Source organism: Cavia porcellus, unplaced genomic scaffold (genome assembly GCF_034190915.1).
Source record: "Cavia porcellus strain 051 isolate PalLab524CR breed Dunkin Hartley unplaced genomic scaffold, mCavPor4.1 scaffold_1, whole genome shotgun sequence".
NCBI lineage: Eukaryota > Metazoa > Chordata > Mammalia > Rodentia > Caviidae > Cavia > Cavia porcellus.
The window spans coordinates 194,221,898-194,244,251 of NW_026947484.1; the positions used below are offsets into that span (position 1 = coordinate 194,221,898).

General features: G+C 39.2%; 1 protein-coding gene and 1 non-coding gene across 15 annotated transcripts in view; both read left to right on the forward strand.

The window, feature by feature from the left end:
* The window catches only part of Ubap2 (ubiquitin associated protein 2), a 101,315-nt gene that overhangs the window by 61,658 nt on the left and 17,303 nt on the right, over nt 1–22,354 (forward strand). For 10 of the 14 annotated variants that reach the window (XR_010039824.1, XM_013153386.3, XM_013153385.3 and 7 more), the window contains 6 exons: nt 5,538–5,603; nt 9,170–9,222; nt 12,672–12,739; nt 14,056–14,245; nt 15,524–15,728; nt 21,547–21,821. Coding sequence is in view for 11 of the 14 variants with exons in the window: in XM_013153386.3 (XP_013008840.1) it covers nt 5,538–5,603; nt 9,170–9,222; nt 12,672–12,739; nt 14,056–14,245; nt 15,524–15,728; nt 21,547–21,821 (857 nt within the window). In the remaining 3 variants the exon portion in view is untranslated. Of the gene's footprint in view, nt 1–810; nt 891–5,537; nt 5,604–9,169; nt 9,223–12,671; nt 12,740–14,055; nt 14,246–15,523; nt 15,729–21,546; nt 21,822–22,354 lie in introns of those variants that run through there. The other 4 variants (XR_010039829.1, XM_063226501.1, XM_013153387.3 and 1 more) reach the window with 4 other exon arrangements.
* LOC111757125 (small nucleolar RNA SNORD121A) lies at nt 14,480–14,560 on the forward strand. The gene has a single exon (XR_002791504.1). It is a non-coding gene; the product is annotated as a small nucleolar RNA SNORD121A (small nucleolar RNA).

Below are 22,354 nucleotides of genomic sequence, written 5' to 3' on the forward strand. Positions count from 1 at the left end.
ATAAGCCAATATTTGGTTGGTACTACCCACACCCAGGGTGTGGCTTCCCTCTTTAGTAATCCTACTGTCTATAACTAAGTTAGTCAGTGGTCTGGTCCAGTTATCACAGGCTGATCCAGCCAACTCTTAAAAGCCCTACTTGAGTGTGTGGGACTTTGGGGTACACTTCAAATATAAGCCGTAATAGGTTTAGACTGCAAAAGTGCAAGTAGCGATGAGAAGGCATAGGGAAAAAAGCCTTTCATTGCTCTGTATACTGATGATAGAATAGTGAGGGAGTAAACATGGTACGAAGTATGAAGTACCACAACTGGTTTGTGTTGTTTTGTTTTTTCAAGTCCATTTTATTCTAGGATATAAAGAAAGAATGCTACAACAAAATTTCAAAATGCGTCAGTCGGGGGCAGCACTGGTGCATACCTGTTTTGTTTTGAGGCAGGGTCTCACTATGTAGTGCAGGCTGTCCTTAACTTGCTTATGTAGCCCAGGCCGGACTCGATCTTGAAATCTTTCTGCTTCAGCTTCCTGAGTGCCGGGATTACAAGTGTGTACCTACTATGCTCAGCCAGATGTATTTCTGTAACTCATCAAACAGAAAATGGTAAACAAAATTGATAATGACTTCATAAAACAAGTGAACCTGAATATATGTAAGATCAACAGACTTTGCCTAGAAAAAATGTAAGACAGTATTAGCAAAGGGATTTTAGTTTATTTTGGTGGGGAGGGCGTGGCAGGGCCCGCACATACTAGTGAAGCACTCTACCACTGAGATCATCATCAACCCTTATTTTTGTTTTTTATTTTGAGACAGGGTCTGGCCATGTTGCTCAGGTGGGACTTGTACTTGTGATCCTCCTGCCTCAGCCTCCAAAGTGCTGGGAGTACAGGTGTGTGCACTGCCATTGGCTTTTCATTTTTATTTTAAAAAAGGATCTCACTAAGTTGTCCAAACAGACCTTGAAATTTTCCTCAGCATGTTAAGTCGCTGGGATTACAGGCATGCCAAGTCTCATTATTGTAAACCTTAGTGATGGGGATTGAAACCAGGGCCTTATGCATGCTGTGTAAGGATTCTGTTACTGAGCTATATCCTTAGCCCCTGTAAACTTTAGTCTAAACTAAGTGTCTTTGAATTTATTAATCTCTAATGGTCTGTCATGTGAAAAGTCTCTCCACTGATGTCTTTTTAAAAATTTGTTGGCTAACTTACATATGATGGAATTTACTCTTTCTTAGAAACACAAGTATATGTATTAAATGTATATAGAATTGTAACCACCAGCTAGACACAATGCTGCATGCCTGTAATCTCATCTCTTTGGGAAGGTGAGGCAGGAGGATTGCAAGTGTAGATCCCACCCTATCAAATGAAAGGATGGGGGAATGTAGCTCAGTGAGATACCTTGGGTTCCATCCCCATTATTACAAAAGAAAGAACCATAGCCACCTTTCAAATTGAAATGTTATTTTATATCATCAGTAAATATTTGCAAATTCAAATAATGAATTAAAAAAATAGAATCTTTTATGGTAGTACAAAAAACATGTTGGGTTTGGACTGTAGTTCAGTGGTAGGGTGAATGCTTTGTTTATATGAGGCTCTGGGTTTAACCCCAGTCTTGCAAAAGAGAGACAAAATCTGTTAATATCTGTCTAAGATTTATGTATTAAAAATTAATGGCATCGCTAGAAAAATCAAAGAAAACCCCCCAAAAGTGGGATATGTTCTTTGTTATTCATTGAAGTAGTCAGTATTGTTGAAATTTTGTTTCTCCTCAGATTTATCTATACCTTGAGCATAATTCCAATCAAAATTCTAAAATTTTTTTGAAAAGGGAGGGTACTGTAATAGCCAAGATTTTGTGATTATGAATACAATTTTTTCGTTTTTTGAGACAGCGTCTCAATCATGTAGTCTGGTTTGGCTTTGAAATATGTAGCCCAGGCTGGCATCAGACATGAAGAAGTCCTCTTGCCTCAGCCTTCTGAATACTGTGAGGATTATAGGGATGGACCACCACATTTGGCTAACCAAAATAACTGTAAAAATAACAAAGTTCAAATTCATATTTCTTGGTCTTAAGAACCTACTCTAAAAGTTAATCAGAACATTATGCAATTGCTAAAATAGAGACATACAGATCAACAACTGAGTCCAGAAGCAAACATACTCATGTATGTCTAATTGATTTTAGCAGAAGTTTTAAGGCAATTTGGTGCTATATTATGTATAAAAGAATTAACTCTTAAGTACATAATAGACCTAAATATGAAACTCACAATGGAAATACATTGCAAGTCTTTTTTTTTTTTTTTTTTTGTTTTGTTTTAAAGGAAAAAAACCCCAATAAAAACAATGGTACAGGGGCAGGGAATTTAGCTCAGCGGCATAAGTACTTACCTTGCAAGTGTGCAGTCGTGAGTTTGATTCCTGTACTGGAAAAACAAGAACAACAACAAAAAACAATGGCACAAAATTTCAAATGAGATTGTAGGAGGGTACTAACAATAGTTAGTACATTGTGTATTGTTATCTTCAAAGTACTTATACAGGCATGAAAAATTGATCAAACAATGAACTAATAGCAGTAGTGTAACTATCTTTGTGTGTGTGTGTGTGTGTGTGTATTTATGTATTTAACTTTTCTTTTTCCCTTTCATACAGTGGAAATCTTAATGATTTGAGCTTTGACAAAGACTTTTTTTAATTTAGATGTCAATAAACTTGAGTCATGATGAAAATTTTGACACACTGGATTTTATCAAACATTTAAAATTATGTTCTTCTAAAGAAAATAAAACAGCCACCTCTGATTAGGTGGCCACTACACATGTAATTCCTGTGCTCTGTTTATCTATAATTAGTTCTGGATCAGGGGACCATGTGCTTACTCTGTTTGGGATCCCTCCTGAAAATCCAGGAGCTATTCTTATTTCCAATATAAACTCTAATTTGTAAAGAAAAAGAGAGGGAGAGGGCAGAGGGAGGGAGTAAGAATAATTAAGTGAAGGGGCAAGCTGTGGTCAGTGAGAAGATATTTACAAAGTCCATACTTGATAATGAATGAATTTGGAAATAAAGAAATAGCCCAACGTAGTAATTAATAAAATCCCCCCCAAAGAAGAGTTAAAAATGAGCAAAAAAGGGAAAAATTTTTGGAAATTGATAGTGGTAATGGTTTTCAACCAGCATTGTGAATACACAGCTGAGTTATACACTTAAAATGGTAAATGAGCCCCCAAAAACATATTCATCAGTTATCAGACAAATACAAGTACTCATCAGGGAAATACAAGGAATAAGTTACTCTCATTCTTGTATTAAAATAGCTTTAAAAGAAATATCAAGTTGCTAGTGAAGACTGTGGAATAACTGGATCTCTATCCATCTATCCATCCATCCATCCATCCATCCATCCTTCCATCCCCCTATCTCTGTGTCTGAGGGGAAAATGCACCTTCATCTTACATCCTTATACTCCTAGCCCTAGGTTTTAATGAAAATGGAATGAAAACACGTTTGATCTCTTCTCTCTCCTGTTTCCCTCCCCTCTCTCCTTTCGAGACCAGGTCTTGCTATGTAGTTCAGGCTGGTTTGTACCATCACAGCTGGCCCATATGCGATATTTATAGTGGCTTTTTCCTCCCTGATATGACAGAATTAAGGAAACCAGGTGAGGCGGCATACATCTGTAGTCCCTGTACTCAGGAAGCTGAGGCAGGAAGATTGCCATGAGCTTGAGCCCAATCTGGGATACATAATGAGTTTAAGAACAGCTTGAACTACACAGCAAGACCCTATCTGAAAGAAAGAAAAAGAAAAGAGAAAAGGGTGCTGGAATAGAATGTTTAGTTACTTAGCAGTTTAGCTGTGCCCGCTCATGCTTTTCCTCTTTTTTCTTCTTTTCAATTTATTCCACTCCTTTGCCTTGGTCTTGTTAGAATAGATTTTTTGGTGAGTAACTTTTATTTAACAAAATGAATTTGTTTTAAACACAGTTGAAGGGTATGTCTTAGTGGGTGGAGTACTGGCTGTTTCTTCAGAGGTCTCAATACTGTCTTGTTTATGAGGTGGATTTCTGAGATCAGTCCTTACCTAGCCCTGTATATAGGCTCAGAAATCTGACTTTTGACAGTAGAATAATCAGGAATCTGTTATTGCTACAAGGAAAACATTAATCAAGCTGGAAAAACCGGTATGTAATCTTAATTTATAAATGTGAATATCTAAACTTGCTAAAAAACAAAAACAAAAAACCTGTCAGAAAATTGGAAAACATCCCTGGCGTGGTGGCTCACGCTTATAATCCCAGCACTTAGGAGGCTGAGGCAGGAAGATCATTATGTATTTGAGACCAGCCTGGGCTACAAAATGAGCTCATGGCCAGCCTGAACTGCATAGTGAGACCCTGTCTCAAAAAGATGCCCTGCATGATTGGAAAACTCAGACAGGAAGGAAGTCTGGTTCATATGGTCATTGAGAACAGTGATAGATGGTGTAACTTGCGTGGTCAGGAGACATCAGCACAAGGCAGCATTGCTAGAGCCATGGTGTCCTATCACAGTGTAGACTGTAGCAAGTTTCTCTATCCTTCAACAGTTTGTCAGCACCACAGTCGGACACCACCTTGTCTGTGAGGGATGTGTTCCAAGACTTTCAGTGAAGGCCTGAAACTGGAGATCTGCAGAGAGTATCAAATCTTGTCATGTGTGTGTTTGTGTGTGTGTGTGTGTGTGTGTGTGTGTGTGTGTGTGTGTGTGCGCGCGCGCGCGCGCATGCACGTGTGCACACATGCATAGCTTTTGCTCGTATATACCTATGATGAAATTTAATTTACAAACTAGATACAATAAAGGATTGATAATGACAGCTAATAATAAGTTAGTATGCCATTTAACAAGTTAAGTGAGCTGGTGGTGGTGGCACATTCCTGTAATCCCAGCATTCAGGAGGCTAAAGCAAGAGGACCGGGGCTGGGGATTTAGCTCAGCACATAAGCGCCTGCCTGACAAGTGCAAGGTTGTGAGTTCAATCGCAGTACCACCAAAAAAAAAAAAAGGCAAGAAGACCACTGAGTTTCAAGCCAACGTGAAGCCCATCTCAAAAAGTCCAACCCTCCCCCCACCCAGAAACAAAAAATCCAGTTATGTGAATATGTAGATTCTACTTGTTTATGTTGAATTTTCTTTCTTTCTTTTTTCTTTTTCTTTTTTTGTCTTTTTAAGACAGGGTCTTACTGTACAGTTCAGGCTGGCCTTAAGGTCATTTTGTAGTCCAGGCTGATCTCGAACTTGCAACAATCCTTCTGCCTCAGCCTCCTGAGTGCTGGGTTTACATGTGTGAGCCACCTCGCCCGGCTGTGGAATTTTCCATTTAATATTTTTAGAATTTGTTTGACCACAGAAATTGAAACTACAGATGGGGTCTACTGTACTTAGTTTTGACACTTTCTTTTATGTGCAATTCAGTTGCTCTTATGATTGCTTTCATTGTTTTGTTATGTTAAAAATTTCCATTTTATATTGATCCACAGAACTGGCAATACATGGTCACAACACAACCCCAGATCTGCCAAACAAAAGTTCCTATGGAGTTAAAGGTATGAAATGTTTCTTTTAAAAATTTACTTAGAAATTTTATAGCCAGGTGTGGTGGCACATGCCTGTAATCCCAGCACTAGGGAGGCTGAGGTAGGAGGATCGTGGCAAGTTTGAGACCAGCCTGGGCTACAAAGTGAACTTAAGGCCAGCCTTAACTGCGAGACCCTGTCTCTAAAAAACAAAAAAGTCTTTCAGGCTTGAGTCTGTAACAGTGTGAATCAGACACTTTTTCTACTGTGTGTGAGGTCCTGTTTTTGATCCCCAGCACCACAAAACAAACAAACAAACAAACAAACAACCTCAACACAGACAATTTTAAAAGAATCTTTTGAAATGCCCTTTTGCTCTGTCTCTTCCCCCACCCCACTTTTCCCGCCTCCTCTATTCTATCCACCTTCCTCGTTTTCTCCTTTCCTCTTTTGTTCTCCCTCTCGCCGCAAAGCTGGGGATTGACCCCCAGCATCTGTTTAGTTTTTTTTTGTCTTTTTCCTTTTTATCAGAACCGGGGATCGAATTCACAACCACCTGCTTGCACACCAGGTGCTTATGCCGCTGAGCTAAATCCCCAGCCCCAATCTGTTTAGTTTTTGAGAGAGCATCCAACCCAGCCCCTCAGTTGTCTGAGCCCAGTTATGGTAGTGCATGCATGTGTTGTAACCACACTCTGAGAGTCTTGAGTAGAAGGATCACAAGCTGAGGTTAGCCTGAGCGTATTAGCAACTTGAGAACTTCTTTCACAGTAAAAAGGCCTGGGAATGTAGTTCAGTGCAAGGTTGTGAGTTCAGTCCTCAGTACTGTTAAAAAAAAAAAAAAAATGGCTGCAGGTTCTGTTTTGGTGCTTACAGTTCTATTGTAAAAGGATGCGAGTGAAGTCTGGGTGGTGGGTGGCTCATCTCAGATTCATTTGACTTCTTGGCACAGTATGTGTTCAGAGGCTTGTGCAGAGCCAAGAGAACAGAGCATCCACTACTGACTTACTGACTTCCTACCAGGATAGTTGCATTTTGTATTTTTCATTTAAACTGCCACTTTACTTATGCCTTTAAAATCCTAGCTGGGCATGGGGTAAACCTAATATTGGGGAGACTGAGGCAAGAGAATCATCACAATTCTAAGGCCAGCCTGAACCACATAGTGAGGACCTGTCTTAAAAAACAAAAAAGAGAGAGACCCTGATCTCAAAATTGAGAAAACTATGAAAGGTGAAGGGTAATAGTGTGCAAAGACCCTGGTTGGTCTTAGTCCCTACCACTGTAAAATGAAAAATAAGAAAATACTTTGGTTTTTTTTTTTTTTTTTTTAGCGAAAAACTGCAAAATAAAAAAAGGGTACAAATAATACAGAATTTAAAAAAAAATAAGAAATTACTAGTCTAAAAGTAAGAAATCACTAGTTGATAAATTACATAATGTACATACCTAGAATTCATGTTACAAAATCAAAGCATAAAAAATGGACTTAATGGCAGTACAGACCATTCTGTTTGAACTAACAAAAAGTAGTATGGTTATCTTTCACACTTGTATACTTTAGAACACTTTCTTTCCCTTTGATTATTACAATATCTATTGTACATTTTGCATCTTATACTCTTTCAGTTTATTATTTTTTATACTAGAGAGATAATATGATATTTACACATCTGAGTCTGATTTATTTCACTTATGAGGGTAGTCTCAAGTTGCCTCCTTTTACCTTTAAAAACCTCAAGATCATCGTTTTTATAGTTGAATAATATTCCATTGTATGAAATACCACATCTTTTTCATTCATTCTACAGTTGCTGGGCATTTTTATTGTTTCCAAGATTTAGCTATTACAAATTGTGCTGCTATGAACATGGGTGCACGTAGGTCACTGTGACATGACGTTTTCAATTTTTCTGGGAAAATACGCAGGAGGTGAATAGTTGAATTGAATGGAACTTCCAATACTAGTTTTTTGAGGAATTTCCATACTGATTTCCACAGTGTCCCATTTTCCCTATAGCCTCCTCAACAATTTTTGGTTATTTGATGCAGAATCTTGCTCTGTAGTTCAGCCAGGCTTCAAACTTAGCAGTGACTCCTGCCTCAGCCTGCTGAGTGTTGGGATTATAGGTGCGCATGAGTGTACCTGGCTTTTTAAAATTGTTTTACTTTGACATTAGAGTCTTCCTAAATTGCCCATGTTGAGATCTAACTTGTGGTCCTTCTGATTCAGACTCACTCCCAGGTATTAGTATTGCAGGTGTGAACCACTGCACCCAACTAATGATGAGGTTTCTAAGTTATACTTGTAGGTTTCTCCATACTGGGAAATGTTCTTGATTTTGAATCATTTCCATTTTATATTCATAAAGTAACATTTTATAGGGAACTGTGCACCACAAAAGCATGAATTCTGTGATTGTTTGATATCATCAGTCCTCAGTCTGTTAGAAGTATTCCATAGGTATTCCTAGGAAACAGCAATAATTTAATTTATTAGATTGGCTGTTAGATTATTTGCCTGATTCCATGGAAGTTAGACCTGGTCATCTGCTTGCTTCCCCTTATCCCCCAGATTGTTTTTATTCCCCACATAGAAGCTTTTTATAAAAGAGATATTTCATGTCAGAGGCTTAACTCCTTTCTTACCATAAAGGAACTGAAAACTTGCACAGTACCACTCTCTGGGATGATTATATTTAATACCCCAGTAAGCCTTCAAAAGCATTGTCTCCGAGTATCAGTTTCCAGGGTACTTTTTTTTTTGTCTTTTTTGAGGCAGGATTTCGCTATGCAGTTCAGGCTGGCCTTGAGCTCACTTTGTAGCCCAGGCTGGTCTCAAACTCGCAAGGATCATCCCACCTCCCGAGTGTTGGGATGACAGGTATGAGCTACCACGCTGGCCTCTCCAGGGTACTTTTAATACAAAGGGCCATTGTTACACATGATCTGCAAGAACTGTTAACATTATTTGAACACCAGCATTTTTTTTTTTCAACACAGTTAGATGTTGTATGGGTGATAGACTAATTGAATTACACTTGAATACTTAACTCTGCTGCTGCTCTGAACATACAGTAAGGAGATTTGATGTGAGAAGGAGGAGTAATGTCAATTATGTTGGAGACCTAAGAGCAAACTACTTAGTGGAGTGGATATTTCATAAGAAGGTTGCCTCTAAATTTTTTTCGGTTTCAGAGACTAAATTTACGACCTTGTGCTTGCAAGGCAGACACTTGTGTGTGTGTCACTGAGCTAATGCCCCAGCCGTGCCTCTCTAAATTTGATAATTCAATAATCCACTAGAAAAAAAGGTTTAGGGCACAGTTTTCTTAAAATTAGTATTTTCCAGTTAAAATAATACATATCATAAAGGATTAGCCCATCGTTACCTGTTAATTTGTAGTGTGTCTATATTTTAAGTGCTTAGATAGTAACTTTGAGTTAAAATCATTTTGAGACATTGATTTGCTCTATTTTGTTTCATTTTAAAAGCATTTTGTATATTTTGTACTGCATAGTAAATAATAGGGAATTTAGGAATAACATGATGTTTGATTTTCTGCTATACAGTTTGATTATGGTCTTCCAAACAGGTGCCTGGAAAAATTCTGTGGAGGAGTGGACAACAGAAGACTGGACGGAAGATGTAAGTGTCTCCCGTTGAGTCAGATCCGTTAGTGTTTATATTGCCGCCAGTGCTTGGGGGAAAGTGTGAGACATTCTCTCCTACCCTAGCCAGTTTCTATCCTGTTTACTCAAGCTTCTTATGTAAATAAAGCTTTAAATATATTCTCTTCCTCCTTTTCATTTCATTTTGTCTTTATTAAATTGGGAAGTTTCTTTAAGGCAAAAATGGATTCATTGGGACTCTTCATAAGTAATACCTTGGAACAGGGTGCAGTGTAGAGACTTGTTGAATTGGTAGTTAATTTAGCACTTGTTTCCTTATGTGGCTCTGGCTGTGTGTTAATGTCTCAGCAAGCCTTCATAGGGTGTTTCAGCATTCTGAGATGTTTAGGGTTAATCAGAATTAAGGAATCTTTGAATACTACTTTTATCAGTTTTCCATGTTTTTCATTAGAACATTATCTAGCTTTTTTTCCAAGCCCACTCTTACATTGCAAATATTAAAAAGTGTAGTTTTCATTATTGTCAGATAAGGTTTCAAAACATTTATTCTGAGTTCCCTAAAATTGAGTTAAAAATATGCACAAATCTTGAAATAATTACACTGAGTGAGAGAATCCAGGTAAAAAGGTATAAACTTTAATATTTTTTTTTATCTAGAGCTGGGGATATATCTCAGTACCATAGCACCTGCCTGGCAGGTGAGGTTGTAAGTTCAGTTCACAGTACCAAAAAAACAAAAAACAAAAAAATTTCATCTAGAAAAAGAGAAGGAAAAAAATGGGAACAAAATGTTTGTAAATAAGGAGGGGAAGAGTGGTTAAAGGGTGAGGAGGGGATTGGAGAAGAAAGCATCAAGATATATCATGTACAGGTACAAATTCCATATAATAAATCTGATCATTATGTATACCTAAAATGTACCGTTAAAATTAAAATATTAAATTATAAATAAAACTATAAATTTTAAATCATAAATTTAAAAATACTGTATCAAAAAATATATATGTAAACATTTGTATATAAGGTTTTTTTTTCCTTTTTTTATTCTCTTTTTTTGTGGGGGGTACCGGAAATCGAACTCAACCTCACATGTCCCAGACAGGTGCTTATGTCACTGAGCTAAACCCCAGCCCCTTGTGTACAAGTTTCTTTATGGGCATTTTTTTCTCATTTATCTTGGATATATATCTTTGAGTGAAATTGCTGGGTCATGCTATATCTCTGTATTTATCTTTTTGGAGTAACTGCCAGCTCTTATCAAAGCGACTCGCCATGTACATTCTCACCTACACATCTGTGTGGCACTTGTTACAATCTTTTTTTTTTTTTTTAATGGGGTAAAGGTTTATGTAGCTCACAGTTTGTAAAGGTTTCAGTCCATAATTTGCTGGCTCCAAGGCAGAGTGGCATATGGCAGAGGGGCAACTAATTGTTCATAGGGGTGGAAAACAGCAAAAGCAGCAGTCAAGGTGGGGAGGGGTAAGAGGAGATGAGGGAGAGCCCCCCACCTAGTCATACTGAGTGTGAAATAGTACCTCATTGTGATAATGACTATATTTTTCCTGAGTTCTTACTAATAATATTAGGCCTCTTTGTATCTGTTTATTAATCATTTGTATATCTTCCTTAGAGAAATGTCTATTGATCTTTTGCCTTTTCAACATTGAGTTGTATTTTTATTACTCAATTAGAAGTATTTTTGCATATTCTAGATATATCTCATCAGAGTTGTAATTTGCCAATATTTTATTGAGTCTGTAGCTTGTCTTCATTTTCTTGGTTTAGAGGCACAAAAGTTTTAATTTCAGTAGTTAGTTTTGTTGAAAAAATTTTTTTGTCTTTTTTGAGATGGGGTCTCCCTATACAGTTCAGGCTGGCCTTGAGCTCACTTTGTAGCCCAGGGTGGCCTCCAACTCGCAAGGATCCTCCCACCTCAGCCTCCCTAGTGCTGGGATTACAGTCATGAGCTACCACGCCCGGCTCTTAAAAATTGTTTTTCATCTAAAACTAGAAAATGCATCCTAATCTGGAGTGTTAGGTCAGAGCCAGGTCTGGTGGTGCATGCTTCGAGGCTGAGTCAGAAGGGTCAGAAAATAAAAACAGCCTGAGGGTGTCTGTTAGCTGAACTGTGTCTCAGAATTAAAGAAAAACACAGCCATGAACGTAGCTCACTGTGAAGGCCCTGAATTCAATCTTCCGGGCCAAAAAAGGACAGGATAAAGAAGGCCTACAAGTCAGTGATTGCCTTTGGATGCAAGCAGGAGTCAGGGCCAGGGGACTCTGCAGCAAGGAAGGTGTTTATTGTCCTGGTTATGGTGACGGTTTCATGGGAGTCTTGCATATACCAAAACTTATTTTTGAATATTTGGTCTATTGTATATGCTATACCTCAGTGAAATTAATTTTTCTTTAAAAAGGAAGCCTGTGACTTAGCAAAATACAAATTAATCAAGTACAAAATACTTATTGTATTTTAGGGAAAGGAAACATCAACTATTTCATTTTTCAAACTTCTTTATTCTTTCTTGACTTCTTTTGGTAATACTGACATTTTATATTTTATATTTCATGTGATAGCCTAAAGAGTCACCACACAAGTGATAGCTAGCGAGCAGCGAGGCTGAATTTGAAGCTAGTTGGACTTTATCTATCACATTGTGTCATTTCTTTCTTTCTTTTTTTTTTTTTGGTGGTGCTGGGGATTGAACCCTGGGCCTTGTGCATGCAAAGCCAGAACTCTTATCACTGAGCCACGTAACCTCCCATCGTTTTTTCTTTTTTTTTTTTTTTTTTTTCATTTCCTGAAGTGAAGTAATTTGTAAGGCTTATTGATTGAAGATTACCTTCAGTTGAAGAAAATTACTTGTCATGGTTTCTTGTTTATTTCCTTTCCTTTAACTACTTATCAGTCCAGTTCAAAAATTGCATATTTTTCATTATTTTATAGGATAACGCAACAGGAAGTATAAAATGATAATTTTATCCAATTAAACAAAAGAGTTAATTGGCTGAAATGACACTTACCTGATGATCCTTGGGATAATCAGTATGTAAACAAATATGCTGCCCAAGTGACACCAGGATAAACTTAAGTGATTGAACAGTCTTTAGCTAGGGGTGGCGAATCTGTGGCATGCATACTGCAACTGGCTGCCTCCCTCTTTCCCTCCCTCCGTCCCTCTGTTCCTTGAGACAGGGTCTTGCTGTGTAATTCAGGCTGGCCTGGTCTCACTATGTAGTGTCCAGGTTGCGCTTAAACTGATCTTCCTGCCTCAGCCTCCTGAGTGCTGGAATTATAGGTGTGCATTACCACGTTTCTGTTATCCTTGAAAGCTCCAAAATGTTCATCATCACTGCTTTAGGTGAGAAAAGACCAATGGCTAAAAATCATCAAGAATATTCAGTATTTGGTTTTAAATTATACAGAACAAGATTGAAACTGTTTTTTAAAAACTTGCCCTGCAGCTTTCTGAAACAAAAGTCTTTACTGCCTCATGTGTTCCAGCAGAGAATGATGTCACGCCTAGGCAAAGGTAAACACTTTGGCCTTCTTTTCTTTCTTTTTCAGAGCATACTTGAAACCTTGGGTTTAGGACACCTGTTTTCATTTTTGGATTGTGTCTATTTTTCTCTCTTCATTTAAAACACTTTAACCTCTGCCTTGTGAACTAATCTAATTGTATCCACTGATGAATTAAAATAACAGTGATTGTCAGCAGTTGTGGCAAAGGTTATGGTAACCTATTATATGGTTCTGTTTCTGTAAATCTATTACTTTTTGACTGAATATTAGTCATCCTTTGCTTCCTTCATATAGTAGTATTTGTTTAGATCTTTTCCAGTTCCACACAGACTTCTTATTTTAGGTGAGAAGTCTTTAGTTTAACCTCCTAGATTACAGAAAAGCAAGGGGTAATGTTCTTATAGTGTATACTGAACTGAATTCCTGAAGGACTTTATTTACGTAGTTTTCACAGTGATTCTAAACACTTGTAAGTGACTTCAAAATGTCATGACCTGAATGATGAAAGCCTGTTAGAAGAGCCCACTGCATGCTGTATGAGAATTATAGAACTTTATTTCAGGGAAATAGGCTTAGCAGTTTTATCTCACAGTATATTGTGTGTATTGTGCGGAATTTCTTGTTCACTGCACATCTCTTTTTCCTCACTTTTTTTTGGAGGAGGCATCTGCCCTATTTACCTTTCTTTGAAGGTACCACTCATCTTCCACTGTTTGTCTTCTGGGTTGGATGGGGCACTAAATTCCTGGTTCTTTTTTTGTTTGTTTGAGACAGTATAGTCCAGGTTGGCTTCAAACCTGAAGCTATCCTCCTGCCTCAGCCTTCTTGAGAGCTGGGATTACAGGGATGGGCCACCATGCTAGACTGTTCATAGTTTTTTTGACTCCGTGATTTTTCTAGGGACATTTTCATTTTTTTCATTTAATTTCAGAAGATTAAATCTCCAGTTTTTTCCCCCACCAGTCATCATGTCATATCTGTGAATATTTCTCCATATATTTTTTGTTTATCTTTTCTTGAAAGCCATGCTTTCAACTCTTGACTTTAGAACCTTTAAAACTCCATGTTCAAGTCAGGTATGGTGATGTAAACCTGTAATCCCACTAGTCGGGAGGCTGAGTGCTGCAGGAGGATTGCCAAGAATGGGAGGCCAACCTGAACTACACAGTGAGACCTTGTCTCAAAAATCAGAATCACTCATTCAGTGTCTGTGTTCTGCTACTTAGATAATTTCTAGTTTCAATTTGTATTGGCCCCCTTCTTAAATTTGTTTGTTGGCAAAATTTGCTTATGACTTGTTCTTTCATTTGCTTTTTGTTTACCTAGCATTGACCTAGTATCCTTGCTACAGAAGCCTGTTCCTCCAAGTCAAGTGTCAGAAGTCAGCTCCTTTGAAACCTGCCAACAGCAGGGCTTTGGCCAGGCCCTTGTCTTTACAAATTCTCAACACAATAGTCAGATGGCGCCGGGGCCCAGCAGCTCCCCTGCTCCCAATTCGTACTCTCCTCAACGCCTGGTAACTCATTTTCACTTCATGTGGGATTTTAAGGCATACTCTTGAGTCAGCAGTATAGCTCATTGGCACAGCACCTGGCTGGCAAGCGTGAGGTTGTGAGTTCAATTCCTGGCACAAAAAACCAAACAAACAAACAAAAATATTATGCTCATTAGTAGTGGTAGTGTAGAAGATGACACGTGCCTTACCATTATTTTCTCACAAATAATGCTGACATCTGTACAGTAGATCTGAGTCCAGAGAACAATGATGTGATAATTTCCAAGCACATATCTGATGATTCTGTGTGGAATTTAACTACTGAGTTTCCTGGATGAAGATGAAAATATTTCTTTATTATAACAATTACTTTCAACTAGTAATCAGATTGAAAGCATCCTTATTAGTAATTTTTTCTTGGATTTTGTTTTGAAGTTTCCGGGTATCTAAAATGTTGATTTTGGCTGGGCGTGGTGGCATGTGTCTGTACTCCCAGCATTTGGGAAACTGAAGCATGAGGATCGCTTTGAGGCCAGCCTGGACTATATAGTGAGACCTTGTCTTTTACAAAGAAGAAAAAAAGGAAAGAGTTAATTTTGGGGCAGCATTGGAGATTAAACCACAAATCTCACACATGCTTAACTAAGTCTCAGCCCTTTTTATGTTTGAAGCAGGGTCTGAGTTTCCCCGGTTGGCCTTGAGCTTGAAAGCTTCCTGTTCTCAAGTATCTGGCATTCCTTATGCATACTTCCATGTCTGGACCGGTGTCCTTTTCTCTCTGCAGTTCCATTTAGCAGGGTACAGTTAAGGCTGTTCTTGCCAGAATCTTGACTTGGTCACTGAGTTCATAGGTAGAGCTTGAGTTTTCAGTCACCTGGCTATGTTTTATGTCATGATCAACACAATTATGTGAAAGCAGTGGTTCCTATCTACTGCTTTGGGGAAAGTAATATATGACAACTATTATGAAAAAAAATGATAACAGTAAGATTGTGCCTCCACAAAACAAATTGTAATATATGTAAGGTTGGAACTTGGGCAGTGTGTTGTGTATGTATCCATACACGTGTCCATATTAATACACACATTTTTAGAGTCTCTCCCATTGCCCTAGTGAGATGGTATTGAGAGGCCCTATCCTAAGTGTTATCTAGGGCAAGGCAGCTTGAGTTAGTGAGTTCATTGTATTTTAAAGCCCACAAAATAATGCATTTGATAAAACAAACTGATGTAAAGGTTGTGTAGCCTAAGAGGAAGGAGAGATCAACATCTGAGTAGTCTTCTCACTTCTCTTTAAAGTCATCTGTCCTTGGCTCAGGATTTGGAGAGCTTACACCATCAAAATTGGCAAATATTCCCAGCTCCCAGGTTTTGGACCTAAAAGCTCCAAGTTTGGGCCAGTTTTCCACCTCCCCAGCCTCACAGCAGAATAGTTCCTCAACAACTACTACTGCTTGGGACCTCAAGCCCTCAACACCCCAACCTGCAGTCCTCAGTCACTTTGGTAAGTACACATTTTCTGTGCTGGTTTGCTCCTGAGGACATGCTAAATCATTGGCAGTATGTTGACTTTTTTTTTTTTTTTAAAACCATTTGCATTTTTAAAAAATTAGTACATATTCGCAGTACATAAAGATTATTTTCTTTGTGGGGAATTAGTTTATGTACATCTCAATTCTTTTTTTTCCTCTTTTCCCTCCACCTCCAACTTTTGAATACTTAAGTGGATCTCATCTTGAGATGTTTCAGTTGTTAGATCAGTCTTTTTTGTATTGTGTAATATCTGCATTTATTCGTTATTAGTAGCAGCAGTAATAGCACCTACCTGACAGAGATGTGCAGGAGAATGCAACAACTCTTTAGTAAATCCCTAAGCAGAATTTTCTGAGCTCTATTAGAGTAAAGTTGACAGAAGGTGGAATGTTGACATTTTTAATAATACCCTATTTGCGGCTGTGAGTAGGCAGAGTGTTTGCTTAGCGTGACCAAGGTCCTTGGCTTTATTCTCAATACTGCAAAACAAAATCAAACCAAAACAAATAAATTACACTCTCTGTGTTTTCTCATTCTGGCATTTTGCATGTATCTATCATAATTTGGTCAAGTCTTACTTTTTGTGTTTCATACTGTAAACACAGCATGTGTAAGCTGGATTTTTAAAAACAAAACTCCTACAGAAATTGTGTCCTCAGTCCATTTTCTTTTAGTCCATTTTCACCACCCATGCTCATTTGCTACACTATAAGGGACAACACATATTCATTTTTTTTGAGACAGGTCTTATTATAAAATTCAGGCTGGCCTTCAGTTTATGGTGGTCTGCCTCAGCCCCAAGAGTGCTAAGGTTACAAGTGTGTGCAACCGCACCCAGCTAGCATGGTCATTTTAATGATAAAAGTTGGTTGTCCAGACTGATTTCTGGCAAGGAGCAGTGAAAGACAGGGACGCACAGTAAAAGGGCTTAGCGTGTTGGACGTTCTTGGGTGACTACTGGACTCGAAGTAATGTTTACCAAGGAAAATTCTTAAGAGATCCCACTGGAGGCTGAGAATGTGGGCACTTTCTGCCTGTCAGGTAACAGAAGCAGAGATTCCGTGAAGGGTAACAGATGTTGAGCCTGAACCACATTGTTTGTATACACGTTCTGAACATGGTGAACTTAGCAGTTAGTGTCTTGGTCATTCTTTGCCTGCACCTGCCACCATTCCATGTTCTCAGATGACAGGCAAGGGGAAACCTTCAAATGAATCTTTCTAATAACAGTTATAGGTCTCCTGTGTTAGTTTTCCGGCATACTTAGTAACAAGTGATAGTTCTTAGGTACAAGCATGTAATTCCTATATAATGTTGCCTATGTTTTTGGTATATGCCTCTAGTATCAAATTAAAAATTGGAGTTGTTAGTGGTCATGGTGCCACCTATTTATATTCTAGGTTAAAAAAGTGCCCAATACTCAAGAGGCTGAGGCAGGAGGACTGCAAATTTGAGGCGAGCCTTATCAATTTGGCAAGTTCTCTCTCAAAATTCAAAAAATAATATAAAAGGACTGGGAATACAGTTCAGTGACAGAGTGCTTTCCTAGCATGCATGAGGCTCTGGGTATAATCCTTAAATTCCTCAAAGAAAAAGAATCAACTAAACTGAATTTGGAACTTAGGATTTGTGAATTGCTTAGTTTAGAAATCAGCCAACTAGCCAAACTGGCTACTTTCAGCCCACCAAAGTGGAATTAAGTAGCTGCTAAAGGCAGCCACCAGATTTTAAAGTGTATGTTATCTATCCTCTTCACAGAAAAAGATTTCCTACCTTTATCCTGTGTGACAAAGGTGGCATGTCAAACCTTTGGTGAAGCCATGGCTTATTGCAGTTAACTGGTTTGAAAATAAAATTGGATTTCCGCACCAAAGTGCCAAACAAGTTTAAGTATTTAAGTGTAAATGGTGAATCTAGACTATCTATAGAAAAACCATAGGTGGATCCCTGTGTAATACAGGTAACAGGAGAGCCTTCCATGGGAATGAAAGAAAATAACAACCAAATCAAAAGGCAGGCAGATTGAAAAAAAAAATCTCAGTCATGCCACATGATTTTGCTGTTACAAGAGAGAATCAGGGGCTGGGGATTTAGCTCAGCAGGGATAAGCGCCTGCCTTGCAAGCAGGCAGTTGTGAGTTTGATCCCCGGTACCGATAAAAAGGAAAAAAAAAAAAGAGAGAGAGAGAGAATGAAAAATAAAGATAAAAAAACTAGGTTAAAAATTGCTCCCACCTGCCCAAATGTCTAGTGTCCACAGGAAAAAGAACACTTAAGTACGTGAAATGAAGTCACACTTTGCTCTTCTTTTTTTCTGCCTCCTCTTTCCCTTGCCCTCCTCCGATTTCCTCCCCATTTGCCCTGTCTTTACCCTTCCATCTTTTTTATAAGACTGAGTTTGGAGTCAAGGGCCTTTGCACTGAGCTGCATTCCCAGCTCTTTTATTTTTTATTTTGAGGCAGACTATTGCTCAGTTACCCAGACTGGGGTTAAGCTTTTGATCTTTCTGTCTTAGCCTCTTTTGCTACCATACCCAGGTTTTTCTTTATTATTATTTGGTTTTGTTTTGTTTTTGTATTTTTTTTTTTTTTCTGTCCTAGGTTCAAAACAGGCCTTGTATGTACTAAGCAAGAGGACTACCACTGAGCTACATTCCCAGCCATACTGTACAATCTTTTTGCCATTTTTGTGCCAGGCATGATGGCACACAAATTTGAGGCCAGCCTGGGGTGCATAGAGAGACTCTTTCTGAGAAAAAAATGAAAAGTAAACTGGGTGTATCCTGTTTATGGGTAGCAGCTTTAGAAGTGTTTGCCAAATTAAAACATTTGTATAGGTAGTTGCATTCTAGTTATCTTGCAGGTATATTTGAGCAAAGTGCCTTACATATAAATACAGTAGTTGTACATTGGGTTTCTAGGTAGTCACAAAATGAGCACAGTGACTCTGCATGTTAATGTGAAGCAGTCTCTAAAGAGTAAATGTTTGTGAGATATTGGGGGTGTGTGTGAACATGTATGTATGTTTATGACTCTGTGTTTTGATATAGTATCTATGAAGATAGTCAAACTGAGTAAAGTGTTAGCCTCTGTAGACCAAGTATGAAGGTAGAAGTAAGATTTATATTCATTGTACCCATTTTTTTTTTAAAGAGCAGAATCCATTTATTTGGGAAACAAAGCTATGTTTATTGGGGAAAGAAAGCTATCTAAGACAGAAGGGGTTCCCTGTGGGTTGCTGAGGACCTTGCTTTTCAAGGGAATTTTATAGAGCAGCAAAACTACCAGGCGAGGCAGGTCTAAGGTGGGGTAAACTGTAATCAGTTACTAAGATTACAAGTCTAATTTCTTAGGCAGCATTGATCCAGTGGGAAATTACATGGGTGTGCATGGGGTGGGACAAACCTATGGCGAGCCATTGAGATTGTAAGTATAGTCGCTTCGGTAGTTTTGATTAAATGGAGAGCACACAAGGAAGCAGTCACATAGCATAGGCAGATGGAACAGGGACTTCTCCCGCAGCGGGTGGATTAGTGGCCCTTCCTTGCTTCCCACCCAAGGTGATGCCTGTGTCTCCAGTGTCAGTCACTGCTGTTCATCCCTGCAGGAGTGTGGCGCTGTGGTCACTCTTTCAGATGGAGGTCTGCACTCTTAACGAACGCACCTCCCCCACGGCTGAAGTGAATTCTCACCTTTCACACTGACTTTTGAGGGCCTCTTCTGGTCTGACTACATACAGTTTTTCTACCTAACAGCTGTCTGTGGTATCCCCTCTGAAGAAGTCATCTTACTGTCCTGTAGGGGTCCTTCAGGCTGTGAGGGTCACACTTGGGGCTGGCAGTCAGAGTCACCCCACAGAGGTCTATCGGAGGCCTTGACAGATGCCAGGCATTCTCATTGTGGGTAGGCATAGTTTTAATCTGGAAGAGACAAGGCCAAAGAAACAGTTAAGTATGGCATAGGCCAAATGATAAGACCAATAGGATGATACAGTCAGCAAAGATTTTCACTAGTAAGAGACAGTAATAGGTTTCTATAAAGAGGGTGAGGAAGCCCAGTGTGGTGGCACATACCTGTCCTCCCATCACTGGGAAGGCTGAACAGGAGGGTCACTGTGAGTTTGAGGCCAGCCTGGGATACGTAGTGAGACCCTGCATCAAAAAAAAAAAAAAAAAAAAAAAGGTGGAGGGTGGAGATATAACTCAGTGGTATAAGCACTTGCCTGGGAAGCACGGGGTCCTCAGTCAATTCCTGGTACTCCACTGCCCAAAAAAATAAATAAATAAAGCAAATAGAGACTAAGAAGATCCAGTGAATTTCAGAATCTGACATGATGTCATTAATCTGTTGTCTAGTATCTTGAACTGCTATGGAAATATTAACAAGGATAGGAATGTGTATATAACATTTAACTTCTGTAATTGTACAAGTGTCTCCCTGTGCTGCTGGATGTCTAAAGCCATTTTATTTCAGAGGGCAACTTGCCTTATTAATTTTACTATTATTTTTTATTTAAGAAAGAAAGAGACCAGTTGAGGTCTCATTTAGGGTTCACTTGGTGTGTTGATGTAAGGCAACGTATTATAGAACCTTGGACATCAGAGGGAACTAGCCTTTAGGCAGAATTAAAATGAATGAGTGAAGAAAAAGCCATCCCAGTTACAGCTTTTTCTTTTCTCTGGTGACTTTCTTTATTGAGGTGCAGTGGCTGGAAGAAAGGCGTTTGAAGAGAAGGACCAAGAAATGTGCCGTGTCCAGCAATAGGCTGGTTTTTTCGTTTGTTTTGTTTTCAAATAGTCACGGTCACTTAGGGCTCCTCTGTAGAGGTAATAGTTGGGCCAGAGGGAAAGGGCAGGGGCAGAGTGGACTGGGGCCCCTTAGTTTTGTTAGGCCCCTGGAGAGACAGGGTCTGCGCTTCTGGAGCCTTCGCCTCAGTGCAGTTGCTGCCATTGGGGGACCGCCTTTGCAGGCAAAAAGTGGTGCAGGGCCTCCTAAGGCCGTCCCATCCCTCAGAAGGTGGCCTGGCCTCCACAGTTCTGTAGCGGATAAGCTTAGTCGCTGAGCTCTTCTTAGAGCCTGGAGAAGTACATTTAGGGTTTTTAAGTCTGAAACAAAGGCAGCTGCTTTTGGGGGGGGTCTCTTTGGTTTTTCTCTTTGGCTTCTCCCTGTCTTGATCATGCAATATTGAGGAGGCAGTTTTTTTTTTTTTTTTGTCTTTTTCCTTTTTATCGGTACCAGGGATCGAACTCACAACTGCCTGCTTGCAAGGCAGAATTGCTCCCATTTTTAACATTACATACAAGTAAAAGTAATAAAGTAATTTTTTAAAATTACATAGACTGGGGAGGTAGCTTAGTGGGTAAAGCACTTGCCTAGCATGCATAGGGCCTAGGTTCAATCCCAAGTTCTAGCCAAAAAAACAAAAATCAAACCAAATAAAAAATAAAGTTACGTACAAAATCCATAATAAAATAATAAAATAACTCTGTTAGCTAATGGCCAAGTGTATATAGCAGCACTTTGGCACTGTTCTTAGAGATCTCTGTCTGTGTTAAGCCTAAACTGTGTGTGTTCTCTGGACAGAAGTTAAGCTATTAACCTACTCAGGTATTCCTCTCCAGATTTTAAGTATTTGTGTGTGTGTGCACATGCATACACACATGAGTTTCAATTAGATGATTCAGGGAATCTGGTAGTGATCTAAACCCTTGTGGTTGGTGATGGTAAAGAAGGGGCTTAAGCCCTTAATGCAAATAATTGTTCCCTCTTACTTTCTTCACATATTTCATAGACTTCAAACCTCAGCCTGAGCCGTCCACTGTTCTTAGCCAGTTGAGTCAGCGTCAGCAGCACCAGACCCAAGCAGCCAGAGTTCCTCTTCCTGGCTCAGAGGCCTTTCCTTCCCAAGCACAGCACCGAGAATCAGCACCCAGGGACAGTGCTTCCACTATGGACAAACTTTTGCAGCTTCCCAACATGGCTGTTGAAAATAGCGCTGTATCTGCCCACCAACCACAACACAAACACATCAAACTCCCTAAGCGGCGGATACCTCCAGCGTCTAAGGTAGGCAGTCCATCATGCAGTCTCAATCCCAAAGGGTTTATTTAATGTCTGCTCAAGTAGTAAGGCACTAAAATCTCCCAAACTGTGAATGCAGTGTTTTCAAGCACTGCTTTGTGAGGATTTGGCCATTTATAGAGATTGGTTTAAAATTAAGGGACAGATTTGTGCTGAGAGCCAGAGGCCCTTAATTCAAATACAGATTGAGGATGTGGCTTAAAGTGTCTGTTGTTCTTTACTTTTGCTGCATACTGTAATTGGGATGTGAGCGGTTCCCTGAACGGGTAATGCTTTCTGACTTGATGTGTTCCTGAACATAGTCAGTGCTCACTTTCCCCCTCATTTACTCACCAGCTTACCTCTGAGACTGTCATACTCCTAGGAGCAGTTGGTGGCAGTAACACATTCCCTGTTACCTTTTAATATTTTCCTTTTTAGGGGCTGGGGATTTAGCTCAGCGGCATAAACACCTGCCTTATAAGCAGGCGGTCATGAGTTCGATCCCTGGTACCGATAAAAAGAAAAAAAAAAAAAAA